Source organism: Benincasa hispida, chromosome 1 (genome assembly GCF_009727055.1).
Source record: "Benincasa hispida cultivar B227 chromosome 1, ASM972705v1, whole genome shotgun sequence".
Classification (NCBI taxonomy): domain Eukaryota; kingdom Viridiplantae; phylum Streptophyta; class Magnoliopsida; order Cucurbitales; family Cucurbitaceae; genus Benincasa; species Benincasa hispida.
The window spans coordinates 7,367,287-7,390,625 of NC_052349.1; the positions used below are offsets into that span (position 1 = coordinate 7,367,287).

Genomic DNA, 23,339 nt, shown 5'->3' on the forward strand with positions numbered 1-23,339 from the left:
GCATTAGCAAAATTTGAAGTTGAGAAATTCGATGGAAAGGGTGATTTTGGCTTGTGGAAAACCAAAATCAAAGCTATTCTTGGCCAACAGAAGACTCACAAAGCCCTTCTTGATGCATCTACTCTACTAAACACTGTCACAACTCAAGAGAAAGAAGATTGGGAGCTGGCAGCCTAAGGTACTTTAGTCCTAAATCTAAGTGATAATGTTTTAAGGCAAGTCCTTGATCAAGAGACAGCTTATAGAATTTGGACTAAGTTGAAAGACTTATATGTCACTAAGTATCTTCCAAATAAGATGTATTTTAGGGAGAGGTTTTCACCTTCAAAATGGATATATCAAGATCCCTTTCAGACAACCTTGATGAATTCAAAAAGATCCTGGCTGAGTTAAAAAACCTTGGAGAGAAAATTGAGATGAAAATGAGGCCTATGTGCTTCTAAACTCTTTACCAGATTCCTATAGGGAGACTAAGAATGCATTGAAGTATGGAAGGGACATTATAACTACGGATGCAATTATCTTAGCCTTAAGAACTAGAGAACTTGAGCTACAGACTGTAAAGAAGGAACATCCAAGTGGTGAAGGGTTGTTTGTGAAGGGAAATTTTAAACCAAGTCAAGCTAAGGGAGGAAAACAACAACACACTGATGAAAATAACTCTAAACAGAAAATCAAGTGCAAATACTGCAAAAAGAAAGGCCACCTGATCAGAGATTGTTTCATTATCAAAAGGAAGAATCAGGAAAAAGAGAAAGAAGCTAAAGGCAAGCAGCCTGAGGCTTCAGTTATAGAAGGCTCCTTTATCTACTCTGATGCTTTAGACTCAACACAAAACAAGGCCAATCATGTAAACCCCCTAGGAAAATATGATTGGGTCTTGGATTCTGGATGCACCTACCATATGACCCCTATGAGGCCCTGGTTCAACACCTACAAAGAAATTAATGGAGAAATGGTTTACATGAGAAACAATCAAGGTTGCAAAATAGAAGGAATTGGCTTAGTGTCTCTAAAACTCAAGGATGGGACAATGAAACTTCTCAGAAATGTTAGACATGTACCACTTTTTAAGAGAAATCTAATTTCTTTGGGTATGCTTAATGACGTTAGGTGTGAATACAGAGAAAAGGTCGAAACTCTTGAGGTTCTAAAAGCTTCCAAGGTGATCCTTGTTGAGGAGAAGGTTAATGACCTGTTTATGGTTAAAGGAGTAGAGATGATGACAGGGGCATATGTTGCTACTTCTAATGAACTAACAAAAGCTGATATATGGCACAAGAGATTGTCTCATATTAGTGCTAAAGGGCTAGAAGTGCTAGCTAAACAGGGTATTCTACCCAAGGGAATTTCAGACAAGTTGACATTTTGTGAACATTGTGTTTTGAGAAAAGCAACCAAGCACAATTTTACGAAGGACAACATCTACAAAGGCTATTTTTTACTACATTCACTCAGAGCTATGGGGGCCACCTCCAACACCTAGCCTAAGTGGCTCAAGGTACTTACTTTTTTTCATTGATGACTTCTCAAGGAAAAGTTAGGTTTTCTTCCTTAAATCTAAAGACCAATTTTTTGATAAATTTAAATAATGGAAACTCATGATTGAGAAACAAACTTCTAAGGAAATTAAGTACCTAAGGACAGATAATGGGCTGAATTTTGTAGTGAAGAATTTCATAAGTTTTGTAAAGAAATAGGAATTAGTAAGCATAGAACAGTCAGATATACACCTCAACAAAATGGTGATAGAAAGGCTAAACAAAACTATTATGGAAAAGACCAGATGCCTTCTATCAGATGCCATTCTCAGTGAAAACTACTGGACTGAGGTTGCAACTTACACAGTTTATACCTCAATAGGTGCCCTCACACATCCCTAAACTTCTTAACATCTGAAGAAAAATGGTCCAAACATCCTTCTAATTTAGATAGCCTAAGGGTATTTGGACGTGTTGGATACATACATCAAAATCAGGGCAAACTTAAGTCTAGAGCTGTAAAATGTATGTTTGTGGGGTTCACAGAAGGAGTAAAGGGTTTCAAGATGTGGAATCTTAGTGAGAAAAGATTTGTTGTCAGCAAGGATGTTACCTTTAGAGAAAAGGAAATGTTTATGCAAAGGGAAAAGTCTACAGTTGAAGCTCTTAAGAGCCCTACCACTAGAATTGAGGTGGAGACACCTATGGAGTCATCCACTAGTGTTAATTCTCTAAATGATTTAGAAGAAGAAGAGGAAACCACAGGAGAGCTACTTGAACATGTTGAAGCTTAACCTGATTCGAGTCAATACTCATTAGCAAGGGACAAACAGAGAAGGGCGATTGTTCCTCCAGCTAGGTATACTGATATAAACTATATGAACCTAGTTTTAAATGCTACAAGAGTTCCTAGTGACCAAGAACCAACTAATTTTGATGAGGTAGTGAGCTGCCTTAAAGCTACAAGTTGGATTGAAGCAATATGTGAGGAAATGACATCACTAAATGTGAATAACACTTGGACCTTAGCTCCTCTTCCTAAAGGATGCAAACCTATAGCATCCAAGTGGATCTATAAATTAAAGGAGGGTACTACTAATGAAGAGAAACCTAGATATAAGGCAAGACTAGTGGCGAAGGGATTCACACAAAAAGGGTATTGATTATTTTGAGATTTTTTCACCAGTTGTAAAACATACCTCAATTAGAATTTTGTTGTCATTGGTTGCTCAATATAACCTGGAATTAGATCGACTAGATATAAAGACTGCTTTCCTTCATGGACACCTAAATGAGACTGTATACATGCTACAGCCTAAAGGGTTTGAAGAAAAGAGGAAAGATGACCTTTATTATCTTCTAAAAAAAGTCCATCTATGGACTTAAACAGTCTCCCAGATGCCGGTACAGAAGGTTTAATGACTACATTAAGAGTATTGGTTTTCAGAAGAGCACCTATGACATATGTACCTATGTTAACTCAACCACCTATAAGAACAAGGTATATCTACTTCTTTATATGGATGATATGTTGCTTGTTAAAAGTTTTAAAGAAGATCTAGCTCATGTCAAAGATCTCCTAAAGAGAGAATTTTACATGAAAGATATGGGTTAGTCTAAGAATATCCTAAGGATTAAAATTAAAAGGGACAGAAGTTCCTCTACTCTTATCATTAGCCAAGCCAACTATTATGAGAAAATTATCAGAAGATTCAACTTAACCAATGCTAAACCAGTGACTCTACCTATTGCTCATCATTTTAAACTATCATCGGGTAACTTTCCTACATAAACTGACTTGGAAAACCTAAAGTAAATGCAGACAGTTCCTTATAGCCAGGAGTAGGTAGCTTGATGTACCTTATGATCTCTATAAGACTAGACCTCTCCTACTATGCAAGCCTAGTGAGTAGATACATGTCTAACCCCGGAAGAAGATTGGAAAGCCATTAAATGGATACTCAGGTATCTAATTTGGTCTAAACAATCCAAATTGATCTATCAAAGTATACAAGAGATAGACCTAGAGCTATATGGGTATGTTAACTCAGACTTTGCAGGAACTAGACAAAAAAAGATCTCTTACATGCTATCTTTTCTTATATGGACCTAATCTACTAAGCTGGAAGGCAAACTTACAGTCTATTACAACCCTATCAACTATAGAGACAGTGTACAAGAAGCAATAAAAGAGGCATTATGGTTAAAGGGCTTGATGGCAGACTTTGGTATATCACAAATAGTAGTTAAAATATATTGTGATAACCAAAGCACAATCCATCTTTCCAAAAAAAACCACAGTACCATTCTAGAACAAAACATATCAACATTAAATTTCATTTTATAAGAGACAAAATCGAACAAGGCGAAATAGAAGTAGTAAAGGTCCATACCTCTGAAAATGCAGCTGATATGCTTACCAAGCCCATTATGAAGCTCAAGCTTGCAAAATGTCACGAGCAGATTGGCTTCTTGTTACCTGAAAAAGGTTAGAAAATTGTCAGATCTGGAAGAGTGAAGGCTACAAGGTTGAGATCAAGGTGGAGAAGTGAAGCAAAATGATCTTAATAGCTAGTTTTTAATTCTACAACAGTCTCTCAACTGAAATATAACAGCTCTACTTGTAATATAAATACACCTACATTCAAACAGATCAATAACTTCATTTTTGTAAAAAGAAATCTGAAAGAAAAGAGTCTCATCTTCTTAAAAAAGCCTTCAATAAAAGTGTGTTCTTCCCTTCCCGTGGATGTAGGCTCTTTTGGCCGAACCACATATATCTCTGTGTTAAGCTCTTCTTACCTCTTCATATTCTTCGTCTGCATGCATAAAATTGTTAGTAAAAACTTGCTAAATCACCATTACAATCTGAAGAAAGTTGAGAGAGTTCTGAGCTCGTGTAGAGAGAGAGAAGAAGAAAATATTTACCAAATTATTTTCCTATAGATTCATTTCTTTCATCTTCAAACTTGTGAAAGTGGGTTTCTCCATGTGGTGACCTTGCAACTCAAGGACATGGACAATTCTCTGCATTTTATTACACCTACCAACTTTCTTGGATCAGATTCTTATCAACTTGGGCCTGGAATTTAAACATCAAGCCTAACAGTATGCTAGAAACATACTTCAGAAGTTTGGTCTGGATAAGGCGGAAGCGTACTTCAGTTCTTACTCATGCCAAGCTCTTCCAAGACCATGATGCTGCTGATGTGGATGAGAGTCTGTACAGAAGTATGATTGGAAGTCTTCTCTATTTAACTGTTAGTCGTCCTAATATTACCTATGTAGTTGGAGTTTGTGCTAGGTATCAAGGGAATCCTAAGACAAGTCATTTGACTAATGTTAAATGAATCCTCAAGTATATCAATGGGACTGTTGATTATGGTCTCTTTTATTCCTCATATTCGAATGGAGTTCTTGTTGGATATTACGATGCTGACTGGGATGGTAATTCAGAAGACAGAAAGAGTACCTCTGGTGGATTTTTTTTTTTTTTTGGGAAACAATCTTATATCTTGGTAAGAAACAAAACTGTGTTTTGTTGTGTACTACCGAAGCTGAGTATATAGCTGCTGGGAGCAGTTGCACCCAACTCCTATGGATGACACAAATGCTTTAGGAGTATAATTTTTCCAAGAAGTCATGATCTTGTTTTGCGACAATGAGTGCTATCAACATTTCCAAAAAGCCTGTTCAACATAACAAGACTAAGTAGATTGATATCAGACATTATTTCATCAGAGAACAGATTGAGTCAAAGACTATATCTCTTAAACAAGTGAGTACTGATGCGTGGGAAAGGGAGAGAGGAAAAATAAACATGCATGCATCTTATGATATGCGTTGATCTCCATGCGTCGATGGTCATGCATTGGACAAGGAAATATTCAATATGCGTTTAAGCATGTATGCGATGACCATACGTTCCTGCCACAAGTTTTCTTGTTTTCTCGCCCAGTATAACGAGAACGCAAGTTTCTCGGGATGATCCGAGGTCAAACACAGGGACTTGTAACTCAATGTTTGTGAAGTAATGCGTTTGAGGCAATGAATAAAAGTAAAAAGATAAAAGTAAAGGATTATGCACTCCTTCCTAACTAAACAGATTGAGCAATGGAAGTTTAACTATGATGATTGGTAGAGATGCACAACTGTTAACGCGTAATAATATGCATGAAGAAATAGAATTGTGGAGGGGATAAATTCACTACGGCATTAAGTTTGGTCGCAAGGGTAATCCCAGCTCGCCACACTAACGCATCGTACACCTCTCGGTGGTCACCCTCATGCTTATATCTCTATAACGCATGGTTGCGTTGAGCATAAGATTATTTCTATCTCTAGGTACATTGCTTACTCTGCTTTAGTGTGTTCCACTATTCACCCTCTCAGGCTGTTAGTTGTGGCTAATCAGCTCATAGACAAGCATTGCTACAGCCTCACACCAAGCGAAGAGGATTAACTCACTATACTCGCACAACACATATCTCTCGGTGGGTTGCTACATGCGTCCTATCTCTAGGCTACACGATTGAGTATGCGACCACCTTTGATAACTAAACGATGAAGGTAAACGATGACAAAGATGAAGAAGATGAATAAGATGGTATTGAAGGAACTAAAGAAATGCATTGATTACAAAATGTATTAATGTCTTAAGCCAAAATGTAATACAATACAGAGATAAGAGGAAAGATGGAGGGCTAGATGTAGGCAATCTCTTGCTTCCATCAGATGTCCGTCAAGGCTGCCGGTGGTGCCATGGATGGGTGGTGGAGTAGTCTCTTTCAAGCTCTAGCTCTGGTTGTCACTCGGAATGGGCTGTGGAGGTGAAGAACTGTCTCTTATACACATCTAGATGTGTATAAGAGACAGGAACTAAAGAAATGCATTGATTACAAAATGTATTAATGTCTTAAGCCAAAATGTAATACAATACAGAGCCTGTCTCTTATACACATCTAGATGTGTATAAGAGACCCGCTCTGAATCACTGCCACTTTTGGCGTGGTAAGTGAAATGTCAACATCATCTTATCCTTTTTTATACTCCCGAGGTATGCGTTCATGCTTATTTCTCCCGAAGTACCAACACATTCCACCCACCTTGCGATCAACCTTCTATTGTAGTTATTACTCTGTCGCCGTAACGTCCATGCGATGAACGCATGCGATCAACTTTGCAATGGTCAGGGATTCAACGTATGCGATCGATTCTTGCAATAGCTACGAAAATAGACATTTTGACGCAGAATAATGCATAATATTGGGTTAGCAGAGATTTTCAATGCTGATCGAAGCAAGCTCACTTTTCACATAAATTCTTAGTATTATCATCGCATATTCTGCTTGTTAGCCCTCATAACACTAAATAAAAGGCTCTAATAGCTTGTATTTCTACCCGCTATCAAGTACTGATAAACAAATTGCGAACACCTTCACTAAATCATTAGATGGTACTCGTTTTGAATCCTTGAGAGTTACGCTTGGGGTGTGTAAAGTTGGTTCATAGCAATTAAGTTTTTGATAAGGGAGGTGATTATTGTTGGAATTTCACTCGGTTACCAGGGTTTCGTACTTTTTCGATCACGATCTCTGTGACTATTGTATTCTTATTCTCCTTCAAGTCGTGCAGTTATCTATGGTTAGCACTCGAAGCAGTGCTCACACTTCCGGTAAGAGAATGGTTAGATTAAAGGAGAAAGCTAATTGGAAACGAGGTGTTAGTCCTAATGTTTCTCCGACTAGGGTTGACAATCCAGATGCTAATGTTGATGAGTCTTTATCCAAGCATCATCACGTGGATCCTTTATCTTCTGTTTGTCCTTCCCCAAATATGACTAAGGAGTCCGATGATGTTTCTGGTGCTCCATCTAGTTTGCATGAAGGTGGTTCCTGTGCTATGAAGCTTATCTCTGTTCATCCACTTACTATGGTTTTGGTTGATGGTTCGACTGTTGAGAATGTCGACTCAAATGCTTCCAAGGTAAGTTCTGACTCCTCTTCTTTGAATGTTACTATTCCTCCTCTGCCTGCTCTGGGTGTCTCTGTGGGGTCAGTTTCTCTGCTCGTGGTTGATGTACCTACCTTGTCAAACATTCCTCTGATATCCCTCATCTTCGGTGATTTAAATGCATGTCGGGAGGATTCGTTGCTCACTGTGGGTTTTATTGATGTCTAGACTGATTTAGGTCCTGCTACTGACATTGGTAGAAGTCAAATGTTCAAGGAGTCTTCATTTCAAGGTTCGCTACCTTAAGGTCTCTTGTCTATCTTTCTGGGGTTTTTAAAGGAATGGCTGAGGCAATTGTTAAACATTCTCTTGAGCCTGAGAATATCCGTGAAAAATTTATCTATGTTTGATGGAAAAAGGTTCAAATGATGTTCAAGATGCAACCAACATATTACTTAACTTGAGGGAGTCTGTTGATGTTCCTTCTGCAAATGTTTCACTGAAGTCTCTTGTCTTAGGTCCCTCTATCTTGGAAGATAATTAGGGTGTGGTTTCATCCTCTTTTGTGGAGTCTGATGTGGGTGGCTCTGGATTTGGTTCTAGTTCCTCTAGTAAGACTGTCTCTGGTTTTTCTCATGACAAATTTCCCATTGCTCAATTGGTGAAGAAGAAAAATGGGACTTCTACATTAGCTTCTGCTGAGTATGGCCCATCTATTCGCAGCCTATCCAAAGGATCTTCTCCTGTGCGTCAAAGGGGTGGTATTGTTTCTGATTATTCTGTTGAGCTTTCCGAGTCAAGTAGTGAAGATGATGAGGTTGTTGTCTGAAACAAGCCTCAAACCAGAATTGGCTGACGAAAGATTCCTCCAAATGTCCCTGCTATTCCAATTGACGGTATATCTTTTCACAGTAAGGATAATGTTTAGCGTTGGAAGTATGTGGTGCAATTTCGTATTACGGATGAGAAAACTCTCTCTGATCAGATCAAATCTCGTTTGGAAATTATGCATCTTCTTCAACATGCTGGTCTTCTTAAGACTATTTTGGACCTTGGCCTTTTTATCCTCAATTATTGAGATAGTTTATTGTGAACTTGCCCTCTAAGTTTGATCATCCTAGCAGTCCTAATTATCAGAAGGTCCACATTCGTGGTCTACATCCTAGCAGTCCTATTTCTCCTGCCTCTATTAATGCATATCTTGGGCGTGAAGAGTTTCCGACTTTAGGTGCTATTCATCCTTCCACTGAGGAGCTCGTTACAGCATTAACTGGGGGCACTCGTTCTCAGTGGCCTGAGTCAGGTCAGTTATCTACTTTTACGCTTAGTGTCAAATATGCTATTTTGTTTCGCATTGGCATTGCAAACTGATATCCTTCTACACACGACTTTAGTTTCTCTCCTTCTCTAGCCAGTCTTTTATATCAAATTGGTACTATGTCTACTTTCAACTTTTGAGTTTTTATGCATAATCAACTTTTAAGGAATGTTGATTCATTTGCCATCAAGCTTTCGAGACTTCTCTTTGGTATTCTTTTATCTCAATGCCTAACAATTCTTGGCCTCAATAATGCACCTGGACCGACTCCTAAGCTCCTGAATCTCAGCTACAAAATCTTTCAGAACACTCATGTTTCTGACATTGTGCACAACATTCGACCTCCCAAGGCCTCTAACATTCCTCTCCCAGAGGATCTCCAAGTACCTGAAGGTGGTCTGTTGCTTCCCACTGAGCTAAGCACTCGCATTCTACAGATTGTGTCTGTTGAGTTTCGTTCTTTGACCACGGTTATTCATGATTTGACTGATCGTCGTGCTAAAATTGATGTCTTGGTTCATCTCTTCAGTTTGTCTCGATTGGTTGGTTTGTTTTGATGTTTTAAGCTGGTTTTGTGGTTGTGGATTTGCTGATTTTTTTTTTTTTTTTTTGGTGCCTTGGTTGGACTGAGTTATTTCTGTTATTACCCGAACTGTAATGTGTGCTCTCATAATGAAGTGTTTGGTTTCTTCTCATTTCTACTCAATTTGTTGGTTGTCTGCCATAAAAGAAAATCTTATGCCAAAGGGAGAGTTTGTTATTGCTGTGGTTAGTAGCTAATATTTTCTTTTATGTTGGATTCTTTGTCTCTATCTTTAGTAAGATCTTTTTCTAATCGATGGTGATTTGCTAGAAGATTTTTTCCTTCTTTGTTGCAACTCGTTATGAACTGTCGACCTTTTGAATGAGATATATTTATTTGGCTTTTGGGGGGTATTAGGTTACCCGTCTAAATCCTTTTGATTTAAAGCATTCTTATTCAAAAAGTTTGGTGAAGAAAGTGTGGGCTTGTATGTGAATTATCTTTGTGAAATTAATCAGACGGTCTCAGAAGCAAGTTCTGAAAAAGCAGTCATTGGTAGAGTTGTTAAAAACATTAGGTGAGTGGTTATTCATCTAAAGGTGAAGAGAAGGTGAGATCATTGCTGCAACAACAGTTTTAGGGGGAGCCTAATTCTGCAGACTCGTTGAAGAGTGTATTGACGTTAAGGGGAGCCTAACTAGCTCACTAGTAATTCAGTTATGTGTAAGCTAACTTTAAGTAATTTTTTTTGATGTGCACGTTGTAGAAATAAATTACATACTAGTGAATTTCTTTTGACCTAGGCATAGAGCGTTCTAAATGTAGGTGATTACACCGAACTGGGATAACAAATTTATGTGTTTTCTATCTTTCTCTTATCTCTCCCAGTTGTCCTTATTTATGTTCGTGACATCTTTCCTGGCTTATGACATCACTATGATTCATCCTTCTCTATTTAAAAAATGTTAAACTTTTAGTTCTTAAATTTTGAGTTTGATTTCAATTAAGTCTCTAGATTTCAAAATGTTACAATTTTATCCTTGAAATTTGATTTTTGTTTCAATTTTGTTCCTAACTTTCAAGATTTATGCTTTCAAGTTTGATTTTTTTAATTAAAAATTCATTTTCCATCTTTAGCTTTAATATCCATTAATTAATTTTTTTAAAAAATAAAATAACTTTAATTAAGTTTCACTTCAAAGAGTGAAGTATTTAGTGAAAAATTGAGGTTAAGAATATAAATCTTGATTGAAATCTATGAATCAAATTGTAGCAAAACTCAAATCTCAAAGGTAAAATTGTTACACTTCAAAAAATCGAACTCAAAACTTAAATATTAAAAGTGTAACATTTGAAACTAATGAACCAAATGAAAATTAGACCCAAAATCTAGGGATCAAAAATTGTTTTTGTCTTTTTTTTTTGTGTTTTGTTTTGTTTTTTTGTTTTGTTTTTTTTTTTTTAATTTATAGAATAGGAATAGTTATTACCCTTTGATGTTATTGAGTTAATGTTGGGAGTGATTTGTGAGAAGGGTGTAAAAGGTGTTTGGGTAGGACAGAAGAATCATCCCCCACCATAAGACCCAGACAAGAATCAGTGCTGTGCTGTGTAGATGACACCAAGGAATGGTTTTATCTGCTCCTTTTTTGCAACCAAGATATTGCAACTTTTCCCTTCCTCTCTTTTCACTTTGTTTTCACTTTCCTTCATATATTTCAATTGATTTTCTTTTCCAACTTGGAGCAATGGAAGAAACTACCAAGTTTGAAGTTTCCATGGGGATAAGGGTTAAATATTCTTTCTTTACATGTTTGGGTTCAAAACTGCCCATTTGTTGCTTTTGATTCTTCCAAATTTTTTATATAATTAAAATATTGGAAATGACAGAGTGTCTAAATTGTTTAAACACTTTCGAAATAGAAGCAATTTTAAAATAGCAATTTGATCCAAAATATTAGTAGATATAGCACAATGCAAAAGAATTTGCAAATATATCAAAATTTGATTCAGATCTCCCTAAAAGGAATCTATCATCATTAAGAGTCTATCAACGATATAGTTTATCACCGATAAATTTTTCTATATTTGCAATTATTTAAAAATATTTTTATATATTTAATTACTAGTCTTAAAACTGCTATCAACCGTGATCACCCTTCCAAATATAATAAAAATCCCTACATAGTAATCACCCTTCCAAATATAATAAAAATCTCTATATAGTACAAAACTCGCAACTCTAAAATGCTATGATTGGGATGACATAAATGCATGTCTTTATCTCTCCCAGCAACCATTATAGGCACTCTCTACATACAAGGTAATGTATGTTGCACATAAAAAATGAGAAGCCAAGATAGCTTAATCAGTGCTCTTGCGCTATTGAGTTAGATGTTAATTTCTTCTGTTTTTAAATCTATTCCTACTGCTAGGGGTTGAATCTCCAAAGACATCAAGGATGTTCTTCATTAAACTCACCTGAAGATTCGAAAGTACAATACTTCTAGTGGATGTTACTCAAAGACGACAGTTTATTTTAATTAGTTAATTGAAGTAATACTTGGAAACTATATTTTGAGTCGGATGTTTATTATTATTATTATTATTATTATTATTATTATTATTATTATGTTTTTGAAGCAAGCAAAATAGGAGAAAGAAAATAAAGCAATCAACAAGCCTTAGACTCTCTCAAGAATGATAGTTATAACCAACGCTAGAAAGATATCTTTCCAAATAAAAAAAAAAATCAGAAAAAGATGTCAAAGTTGTTAAGTTATGGACAACAATGTAAGCAATAAATATTCACCGACATAATAAGAGAATGAGCTTCGTCAACAAAGTAGACACACTTCCAAAGAAAAGTCCGAATCTAAACTATTAAGAAGGTTCACAACTTCAAGTGAATCTAACTCCACGATCACTGGAGAATTATGACCCTTCCAAAGCCTAGAATCCAACTCTTTTAGGCCTACACTAGCGATTTTGGCTTCAAGCACTTTTAACAGGTCACCTGTGATGAATAAAACTGCAGGCATGGGTAATGGGACCAACGCCAACTTCACTCTATATTTAGCCTAATTCCCTAGGATCCCATGCCTGAAATGGTTTCCTTTAACTCTAAAAATAGCACTACTATCTCCAAAAACTAAGTACACAAGCATTAACTTAAGCAACCCTTATGGAGTACCCACTCGTTCTTTCAAATTATTCCCTCAAACACTAAGATCAAAGATGAGCTTTGGACCTTTCTTAGCTAGGAACATATATATATATAGGTGTCTATAAGCCTTCAAACCAACTTTTTATTTTCTATATGTTGGATGATTGAATTAAATGTGACAATACACATTTATTTAATTTGTCTCTCTAGCTAGCAAGCTTACATTTTTATTATTGGAGAATCAAAATATAAGTTCAAGACATTTATTCTAAAATATAGCGACATAAATTTGATCAAACAAAGAATAACAAATGAGATGAATAGAACCACTCTTCAAACATTAACCATTCGCTAGTGAAACAAATAGTTACTATTCATTGACAAATTCTATATTATGAAGTTTTTTTTTCTGAAAAAAAAAAAGAAATGAAATTGAATTAAGTGGAAAATGAAATGTAAAAGAAAGAGTTCATTTTAAATTGTACCTATTCTATGTATAGATCACTCAATTGTCTGACTATAATTTTCTATGGTGTAGTTAGTCAGATGGACTCTAAAAGAAATGGAAAAGGAAGGGTGGTGAAGGAGGGGTGTTGGTCCACAAGAAACCTCGTACCAGTTGTCTGCAGTTAGAGGGCTAAATTATTTTCCAACATTATAACATTTATTTCAAAAGCTAACTATGACAGATGTGCATTGCCTCTTCAATTATTCTTCATATGCCTATCTCTCTCTCTCTCCCCTTTTCCCTTTTCAACTTTCCAAATGAAGATATAAACAATCCCTCTCTTTCAATAATTTCTCCTTAATTACATACACAATCTTATCTAACCTATCCCCCACTATAAACAGTTCCATAATTAAGGATTTCCTATTAATTAAATTTTGATCCTAACCATCAAGTTTGATTATTGGTCCTTTTTTTTTCTTTTTTCTTTTGATAGAGTATTTACTTAGTCTCTATAATTTAGATTCCGTTGGATAACCATTTGATTTTTTATTTTTCTTTTTAAAAATTAAGCTTATTTCATCCACATTTCTTACAATAATTTGTATATTTCTTAAATACAATAGTTAAATTCTTAGCCAAATTCCAAAAACAAAGACAACTTTTTGAAAGCTATTTTTTTTAGTTCTCAAAATTTGATTTGGTTTTTTAGACCATTGATAAAAAGTAGATAACAAAAGAAGAAATTTGGAGGTAGAACTAACGTCTATAAAATGGTTACCAAACGGAGCCTTAGATCTATACATTTTTTTGAAGTATCAAATTGCTTTGAACCATTTCCTCTTGTTTCAATTGCATTTCTATTATCTCAAAAAGTTTCAATTAGATTTCTATATCTTAATTAAATTTAAAAAATAATCTCTATACCACTTTTTTCTCTCAAAAAACTCCCACATTTGCTCCCTTATTTTTACTCCATTATAAACTCCAAAAAAAAAATATATATATATTTTTTTTCAAGTACTAAGAAAGTCATTCTAAATATATCCTTAATTGGTCCAATAGAAAATAGTGATCCAAATACCACTCACCACGGTTGAAAATGACCTTATAAAGAGAGGAGGAGGCTTTTGGAACAAGAAGTTGTGTTATGAACTCAAAAGTTATGAATTCTGCAAAGTTACAAACTCCTAGAGCCATAATATTAGGAGTTAATATGACATGAAATTGATGTTTTTTTAGTCGTGGGACTCATGAACTCCTTGAACTAAACAAAGAATGAAGTTCAAAACTCCACTCTCTAACTCCTACTCTTTTGGCCAAACACTCTAGATGTTTTGTAAAGTTTGATCAAATTATTGCCTTATTGGAATCACGTCATAGCTAAACTCACACTATACAGACTACAAAACTATAAATAAAACCAAATTTGAAAGAATTCCAACTACAACCACCAAAAATGGTAATTGAAATTCGAACCTAATTTTGTTACTTTGTTTTTCAAATTTCAAATACACTACTGAAATGAAATTTTGGTCAAAATTCAAAAAGCAAAAACCAAAGAGAATAAAGTATTTAGATACTCAAATAAAATTCTGAACCTACCCCCATTTATTGAACATATCTCAAATCTTGAAAAAGTCGGGGAGTACATAAAGTTGCTCCTCACTATTCTATTTCCAGACAATACAATTCACTCCAAAATATAAAGCTCATAAAACATACATTAGAATACAAAAATAAAACAAAGAAAAATGTAGAAATTAATGATAACAAATCAATAAATTAAAAAAAAAAAAAAAAAAAAATTGCAAAACAAAACCCCTCTCACAGTCACAACTGCCCGTACAATCCCAGCTAGTTTGTCAGTCAGTCAATGCAATACTAAAGGTTGGATCTTGAAAATAATTCTCTACGTCCCATTTACATGAATCGAAATCCACCGAAATGTCTCCGAAATCTTCCCATTTCGGAATTGCCATTTCCATTTGGTCAGGAAATATCGGTTGTGGGCTTCTTAAATTGAACAGTAAACTGTTAGAATTCCGATCATATAGCCAATTGAAATCGTCTTCTAATCCTGATTCTTCGCTTAGATAATGGTCAATGGCTCTCCAATTTTGTTCTTCTAATCTCAAAACGGAAGTCGGAGAGCAGAGACTCCGAGATTCTTTGCTATCGGAAACCACCACCGCCGTACTCTGATTTTCCGGCGGCGGTGGAGTGAGATATGTGACAACAGTTGTTTCGGAATGGGGAGTTTCGGCAACGAAATTGGTAAGAGCGCTAGGACCTCTAAGGCGAACAGCGGCTCGGTCATAAACGACGGCGGCTTCCTCCGCCGTGTCGTAGGTTCCAAGCCAAACTCTCGTTCGCCGTAAAGGGTCTCTGATCTCCGCCGCCCATTTCCCCCACGGCCGCTGCCGAACTCCACGAAACTTTCTATGACTCTCCGAATTTCGCGGCGAGTTAGCTCTGGATTTCGGCGGCACTTTTTTGGTGAGAAGCCTGATCTCGGTCACGTGACGTTTGACGTGGCGGATAAAGGTTGGCTCTTCGTCTTCTCCACTCGACGAATCAGTTGCATCGGCGTCGGTGTAGGAAATTCTGACGAGTTTGGTCTCCGCCGCCTGTTTGTGGGTGATGGTCCGGACTTCTCTGAACTTAATTCCGCTGGAACGAACTCGACCCATTAATGGGTAATGGAATTTCATAGTCTTCTGGACTTTTAACTTGAGATTTGTAAAAAGGGAAAATGAAATAAGATCTTTAACGAACTAAATTTACAGAAGTAGGAAAGGGAATGGGAGTGAAAAGAAGAAGAGAAGGTTCTGAATCTGAGAGGAACAGAGCAGAGCAGAGGAAAGCAAAAGTCCCAGATTTATGAGTGTTCTGTCCTCTTTACTTTTTCGAGCAAAAAAAATTTAAGTTGTAAGCATTTATTAATTAAGTATAAATTTGAAAGATTAGAGTCGCCGCATATTTCATCGGGACTTTGTGCTTTCGACACGTGGCCGTTCCTTTTCACCTTCCCGTTTTTTATTTGAAGTATGAATTTGGACGGGAGCAGATATTTTGTTGGTTTGTTCTTCCTCCCAAGTCCTACGCATAGTAACGACATTTCTACGGGGTTTTTCCCTTTTTTTTTTTTTTTTCTTCCTTCTCTCTCCCGCTACAGAAATAATTTTAAGTGGACTAAAGTAGACTTTTCAAATTCTTTTATAAAAAAACTACTATAGTAGAGGGTGACTAGAGTGCCAACTAGGGGAATTCAAAAAATTCGATGACTCAAAAAACCTTATCAAGGTTTGGGTCGGGTTGGATTCAAATAAATAAATGAAAATTTTATAGGTTGGATTGATTTATGGGTTCACATAATATAACCCAAATCAAACCGAATTTATTATTAGCTTTACAATATATTTTTTTTTTGTTACTTATAACACAATTATTTATACATATATTTATTTTAATTTTATTTAATTCCAATTTCTTTTGAATAATTTATTTTTCAACAACTTTTAAAAGTAGTTTCTTTATACTTTAAAAAGAAAATTTTCACTATATAAATTGAAATTGAGTTGTTAATCTTAATTCAATATATGAAATTAATAAGATTAGATTTTTATATATTTACGTTTTGCTTCTTTTTAGAACAAAATTTTAAATAAATAATCCGATTAACTCGAATCAACCCAACCTAAATATTTCATGGTTGGGTTAGATTGAGTTCATTTTTTAATAAGGGTTATTTGGGTTGAAGAAATTTACCAACCGAACATTTAGATTGGGTCTAAAAAGTCTTTCATCCCAACCCAACCCAACCCATGAACACCCTTAGTATCAACTATCCCTCCAAATATAATTTAGTGGATGCATTTATTACTATTTAAGAGATGAGCGCTTCGATATCTACCTAACAATTATTTTTTTAAGGCTAAAATAAACATCAAAAGAAATTACAATTTAACCTCCTTAGGACCTCATCAGAATGATGCAAAAATACGATCTGAAAAGATATCATTCAAGATAAAAGAAAGACTCAGAAAGGATGTCAAAGATAAAAAAGCATGAACAAGTTTGTTCGCCTCTCGAAAGACATGAAAAAAAATAAGGCATTAATAGAAAATAATAGCCTAACTAACACTTATTGAACTATATATATTGAATAAAAAAATAGAAATAAAGAGTTAGCTTTTTAATATTTTTTTGTTTAGGAATGAACTTAAATATATTTATGCCAAGTTCAACCGAACAAGAAGGACGTGGTTTCTCTTTTCACTACAAATGGTGTGACCTCTAAGATGATTGAAATTTCTTTTCACAACAAATGGTTTGATTAGTTTTTTTTTCTTTTTTCTTTTTGGTTGGGGTGAGGAAATAGCATAGAGTTAATTGACTTGTTAGAATGCCAATTGAATATCTATATTTAAATTAAGGTTTTTTTTAAAAGAAAACAAATATTAAATAACATTATTTGCTCTGGGCGAAGCATGTGAGTCCAAGACATTAAAGGAACTGTCATTCTCCATTAGATATGTTCATAAAATTTATTTTCTTCACATGATTTCCCTTCATTCTTGGATTTAATGAAGTGAACTTGTTCAGAAGATTCATCACACAAACGAAACAGCCGATCATAACCCACCACTAATTTTTTGTTTTTATAGGCTCCTGATTTCTCTATCTTCAGATTAAATCAACAAATTATATTTCTTCAGTCTCCTCTCTTCTAATTTTCTTTAGATAGATAATGATTGGACGAATAGAAAACTAATGGATAAAAATGAGAAATACACATTTGAATTAGAAGTGAACGAGTTTTATATATGTGAAGATGTGAAGATATGAAGATAAAGAATAAAATATAATTTTTAGGTATTGGAGTGCAATTAAAGTCGCTACAAGAAAATGAGATGATCATAGATATAAAAGGGAGGGCCAATATCTCCATTGGTGTAAATTTTTTAAATGAAAACAAAAATAAAATCATAAAGGATGTGTTCAAAGTAGACAATATCATATTGTTGTAGAGATATGTGAAAGGACATCCCTAACAAGTGGTATCAGAGTCATACCCTTAAATTTAGTTATGTATGCGTGCAATCCCAAGTGACAAACAAAGTTTGTAAACCTCAACGACAATCACTGTGATCTATGGTTGTTAAGTTCTTTGAAAGAGGTATGCTTCCAAAAAGAAGAGCTAGCTGAAATGAATGCAAACTCAATATAGAAACTAGAGAGATGGGCAAGATAGATAACCATTTGAGTAGAGACTATGTGGTCTTTCATTTGAATAAGAGATTGTTGAGGGTATAACCAAATCCCACGTCAGTTAGAAAAGAAAAAAGATCATGAGAATACAAGTGAGAGAGAATATTTCTATTTCGTACAAATCTTCTGAGAAATCTGATCCATAGTCCTAGATATCTATAACACAGAAAGCCTAGAAACCAAACGTCTATTCTCAGAAGATTTGTAGATCCATAGTCCTAGATATCTATAACACAGAAAGCCTAGAAACCAAACGTCTATTCTTCCCTCTCATTAGATGACAAATGTTGGGTAATGATCCAAAACTAATAATTGGGAAGTGAAGGCTCTCAAAACCAAACAAAGTGAGCATGCACGTAATAACCCGACCCTGTTGTTGGCAGAATTGCCAAGGTGTATGATGAATCTTAGGTAGATATTATGTGCCTTAGAATTTAAGTTTCGAAGTATATGAATAGTTTTCGACAATTATTGGTTTGAAAGGGAAATCTGGGGTGTAGTTCATGTCCACCTACGTTTGAAGATAAGTTGAAGAGATGGCAAAACCATCTTGAGGATACCAAAGGACAACGCAACATTAAATAATTTAATTTCTTTTTGGGAATGGGATGTAGGAATTGTCCCACTTTCTTTATCAACCAAATTGTGTGCCCTTAATCTTTTCTATTGATAGATAGATATTAATAAATTGACGTGGGAGTGGTAGGTGCAAGAAAGCAGACATTTCATCCATATTTGTCAACTAAGACAAGACAATGTCAAGACGTTTTCTGATGGATCTTTAAACTTTTTCAATTTGATTCCTATTTGAATTGTGCTTCTTCCAATTATTCATTAAATTATATACTAATAAGTGTTCTAACTTTTTTTCAACTTAATTGTGTGTGTTTTTCTAATATTCATCTGTTTACTGATTAAAATCAGTATTGTCTCGAGCCATTTGAAACTCAACTTAAATATAGATTGAAGTTCTGTCCAAAAAGAGAAGTTCTAGATCCAAGAATATATGGATTTTCATAGCCAAAAGTCTAAATGGAGAGACCTGTAATATCCTAAGTTCTTAGGTTATGTAGAGCCCTTGCCTTGCCCGCCAGCCCACCCCGTTTGTTTCATCTCTACGTTTGCAGCAAAAGTAGTTCAGATAATTTTCAATTTCTAAAGAGAAATGTCTAGATCCAAGAAAGAAATATAAGGCAGTTGACAAAATGTATGGTGAAATAAGAAAGTTTAGAATGTGGAAAAGATTGCATACCCTCAGAATTCAAGTGGGGTGGAAATGCAATAGGAGCCGCACTGGCCCATAGCCTTTATCCTCCACCATCATAAGAAGCCATGATGCCAAATAGTTCCTTCACTAGCTTGAAATCTAGGATTAAGAATTCACAGGTCATGGAACTGTACGAAATCAATTCCATATAATTGATATATATTAGTCGTAACACAAGCTTAAAGCATCATGTTGATTTTAAATAGGACAACATAGAACTATCAATTATTTCAATCTCCCACAATAGTAGATTGTACTGAAAACTTTTATTTATACATAAGAACCAACAGCAACATCCCTCATGCCCTTCCCATAATACATACTAGCCCATGGCATATTTTTGAGTCCAGCTCCTTGCAGTTGTCTCATACTTGGCCCTATCCGTCTTGTACAGATGAGCAATTTCTGGCACTAGTGGATCATCTGGGTTCGCATCGGTCAAAAGGGAGCAAATAGAAAGCAACACCTGAATATGAAACAAGAACCCTTCCCAACCACTTAAAAACTGCATGTGGCATTAATCAAAGCTAGGAAAATAGTGAAATTGTTATGCAGAAAATGGTTGACAGAGTATCAATAATGTTTGCCAAGACACTGCAGAGTAGACAATGATCACAATATTCTAAAATAAGATGCAGCACACCATCCAAATCTTAAAAAGGTGTCTGGATTTTTAGCAGAGGGAAATAGACTCTCTCAGAATTATAGACCAGGCTTCCCATGTCAACACTGGACAGCGACCACTGATACACATGCATCCCTTAAATGCTAAGTAACCTTTGTAAGTTTACAGTACTAACTTCATAAAAATTGAAATCTAACCAGAATATCATGCTGTCACCTATCCTCTCCTTCCCCATCAAGATTTTGATGACAAAAGCAGCATGGCTGCATTTTGTATGCCCCAAACTTTTTCAGTAGTTGGTCTAAGTTGATAACTTAGCTGTGTTTTCACATGACGAGTTCTTGGATTTATTTATTTTTTTAATATCATGTCTGCTTCTCTTTACAATTTGGATTGAAGGTTATTACTACAATTGGAAATGCAAGGTTGAAAAATATTGAAATGAAATAAAGATGACATGTAATGTGAAAAACCGTTGAGCACTCAAGTACAATTGACATTCACATTATTAAATCAATATGTTGAGTAGTATCAGGATTTAAATCAACTTAATGGGTTTTATCTTTCCTCTTTAATATAAGTAAATGGTGACCAACAGTTAATTCAAAGATTTTGATCCAAAGCCATGGTGCAAATGAGGCATAAGATAATGGAATTCAAACATCAAGGACTTGAATGGTAGAATTGTCAAGAGGTCAAAACCTTTGATATAGTCAAAGCTGGACTCCATTGCTCTTTCAAGATGTCCAGACAAATACTACCATTACTGTTGATGTTTGGGTGGAAAACCTTTGTCCTGAAAGCAACCTAAACAAATAACAAATTGAAACAACGTAAAAACTAATTATAGGTAAAGACACCCTATATAAAGTGACATAATTAATGACCCATAGCAATAACAGTACAAGCTCAAAAGGCTGAAAATTTTATCAAGGAAGAAGGAAAATGAGAAGGGAAAGATAAGACTTCTTCTCCCACTAGAGCCAGTGAGGGATGCAAAAACTGTTTCTAATTAGCAAAACCTAATCAAAAGCACTACGAGAAGAAACAACATAAGAAATAAGATCTCAACATTGCAATAAAAAAAAAACCCTCTCCCTTGAAAATTTCGGATATTTCTTTCCAGCCAATTCTCCCAAAAGATGACCTTGATAGTCGCTCTTTCCTTCAAATGGATGACCTCCTCACACGAGAATAAAATATTTGATGCCCAACAGAAAACCACCTCGAAATTGAAATATCGAAAAACACGCCTCCACATGCTCAAAATACAAGGTCGCCACAAAAAAAAAAAAAAAAAAAAAGACATCTTCAAAATTAGTCCTGCACACATTGCACCACTCAAGGGAGACAGAGATTTTAGGATTTCTACCCTGAAGTCTGTCGGGCATGATCAGCCCACCATGATTCAGGGTCTACAGAAAGAACCTATGGTTCCAAATTAGATCAAATAAAAACTCCTGAAATTAAGAAACAAACTCCCAGGATTTGCACTCTAGCCAAACTCAAGAACAAGGGAAGCTCCATCCCCAAATGGGTGTCCAAGAACCTAACAAGATATATCTATATTAAGCTTTATACTTATCTCACCTAAATCAGGTCATTACATATCTCACCTAAATCATTTCATTACACTTACCTTCCCCAAATCGAGGTTTTACATTTAGCTACAAATAATGCTTACTATGGTGAAATAGGCAGTAAGCCTATTCGACAGCAATAGCACGGAATTCATATTCACATGAAAAATGTGCGAAAATTATCAATAACCTTCCATGCGATATGTGGTTTATATATCAAGTTTTCAAAGTGTGGCCTTTGTATAGTCGATACATCTGCCACAAAATAGAATTTTCAGATATCAGATAGTAAACTATTTTCTCGAACAACATCCAAAAACAATCAACACGGTTAAGCAATAGCAACTGAACTGTTTAGCTCAAGAAGTGTGAAAACAACTTCCAGCACTGACTTCACTAAGTTATTTATCCGATAAGTACTAAAAACGGTGAGAACACACACATACTGTAGCCACTAGAGTAACAAATGAAACAAGAACCACACACGGTAACAAATTATTTCAATGACACAAAGCATTAATAACGGGCTACAGAAAATGTTGACTATAACCAGATATGTAAGATTTGATGCCATACCTTGGGAGGCTTGAATGGATAATCGGGAGGGAAGTGAATAGTAATTAGAAAAACCCCTCCTGCATAAGGACTGTCTGGAGGGCCCATTATTGTTGCTTGCCAATGAAATATATCTTCAGCCACAGGACCTATTACAGAACAACATATTGTCTTATATTGTGGCATTTCAAGGGAAGAAACAAAATAGGTTTAATGAAACATCGTCTTGGTAACAGCAGAATAATTATTCGGACAAAAATTTAATCATCTAGCAGTCTGAATTGATTATTTTTCTGCTCTAAACCGGACAGAGCGTAAATTTATAATCTCCTGCTTAAATCTTATGCGATTATACCGCTCTGAGTTTAGCACAAATTTTTAATCAACTTGATTTCAAACTTGAAGATTCTTAGAATCACGCTTTAGAGTATAGTTAAAGCGTACGTCAAACAGATCCACCGGTATCTATAGTTTCCTACTCAATAGAGTCTTGCTTTAACAAGCTTAGCATATGCAATAAATTGAGCTATAATGCACGGTTCAGTTTCTATATCCGAATTCCATTCCACATTATGATCATTTTGAGAAGAGGCAACTCAAACTATATTCCATACTTAACCCGTAAATTTGAGATGGCAAGTGAGTGCTACGAAGTCCAAAACCGACTTTCCTAGACTTCCAAATGCTTAGCTAATTATGAACATAATAGTTGAATTTCAGAATTGATACTATTTCACGCAATCCACAAACAAATATTTGGATCCACTTAATTTCCAAATGACAGAAGAAGAACAAAGTTGTCCGGAGTGTCCGATGCTTGATGTAAGGACGCAGTCACTAGATCGACCTTAAAAAGTGAAGAAATAGTCAATAGTAAAAAGGAACTAGAGTAGAAAGAATACTGAACCAGCGCTACAGGAAGTAGGAGGATCTTTCTGGAGATCCTTGAGCTCTTTCAGGATCCGCTTCGACGCCATGGACGGTAACCTGGAGAGGCCTCTCCGACGAGAAAACTGAGGGGAAAATGGCGGAAATGTTGCGTGCAGGAAGATGAACAACGCCAACGAACCTAGTTGGCGGAAAGCGTAACGTGGAGAATTAGCACTCGCTTTTCTCAAGATCAATGCAGCATTTTTTAAAAGTAATAATA

The 23,339-nt window shown here is 35.5% G+C and overlaps 2 protein-coding genes across 3 annotated transcripts; both read right to left on the bottom strand.

The window, feature by feature from the left end:
- Positions 1 to 14,537: 14,537 nt before the first annotated feature.
- LOC120081391 (pathogenesis-related genes transcriptional activator PTI6-like) lies at positions 14,538 to 19,546 on the bottom strand. Its single transcript, XM_039036224.1, has 2 exons — positions 19,415 to 19,546; positions 14,538 to 15,620 (listed from the first exon to the last, which is right to left on the bottom strand). Exon 2 carries the CDS (start codon positions 15,600 to 15,602, stop codon positions 14,754 to 14,756), a length of 849 nt encoding a protein of 282 aa, XP_038892152.1. The 5' UTR covers positions 15,603 to 15,620; positions 19,415 to 19,546; the 3' UTR covers positions 14,538 to 14,753.
- Positions 19,547 to 19,558: 12 nt separating this feature from the next.
- LOC120081397 (ubiquitin-conjugating enzyme E2-17 kDa-like) lies at positions 19,559 to 23,339 on the bottom strand. 2 transcript variants are annotated; one of them, XM_039036235.1, is made up of 4 exons: positions 23,097 to 23,335; positions 22,211 to 22,338; positions 20,757 to 20,861; positions 19,559 to 19,895 (listed from the first exon to the last, which is right to left on the bottom strand). In XM_039036235.1, the coding sequence occupies exons 1-4, from the start codon at positions 23,164 to 23,166 to the stop codon at positions 19,752 to 19,754; spliced, it is 447 nt and encodes a 148-aa protein (XP_038892163.1). In that variant the 5' UTR covers positions 23,167 to 23,335; the 3' UTR covers positions 19,559 to 19,751. The 2 variants fall into 2 exon arrangements, with proteins under 2 accessions (XP_038892163.1, XP_038892171.1); XM_039036243.1 differs by lacking the exon at positions 19,559 to 19,895 and adding an exon at positions 19,906 to 20,317 and having other exon boundaries at positions 23,097 to 23,339.

Coding starts and splice junctions, on each gene's coding strand:
- LOC120081391 (XM_039036224.1), bottom strand. CDS start 15,602: ATGAAATTCCATTACCCATTAATGGGTCGAGTTCGTTCCAGCGGAATT.
- LOC120081397 (XM_039036235.1), bottom strand. CDS start 23,166: ATGGCGTCGAAGCGGATCCTGAAAGAGCTCAAGGATCTCCAGAAAGAT. Junction 22,339..23,096: donor TCCTACTTCCTGTAGCGCTG/GTTCAGTATTCT, acceptor GTTCTGTAATAG/GTCCTGTGGCTGAAGATATA. Junction 19,896..20,756: donor CAGCTTTGACTATATCAAAG/GTTTTGACCTCT, acceptor TTTCATATTCAG/GTGTTGCTTTCTATTTGCTC.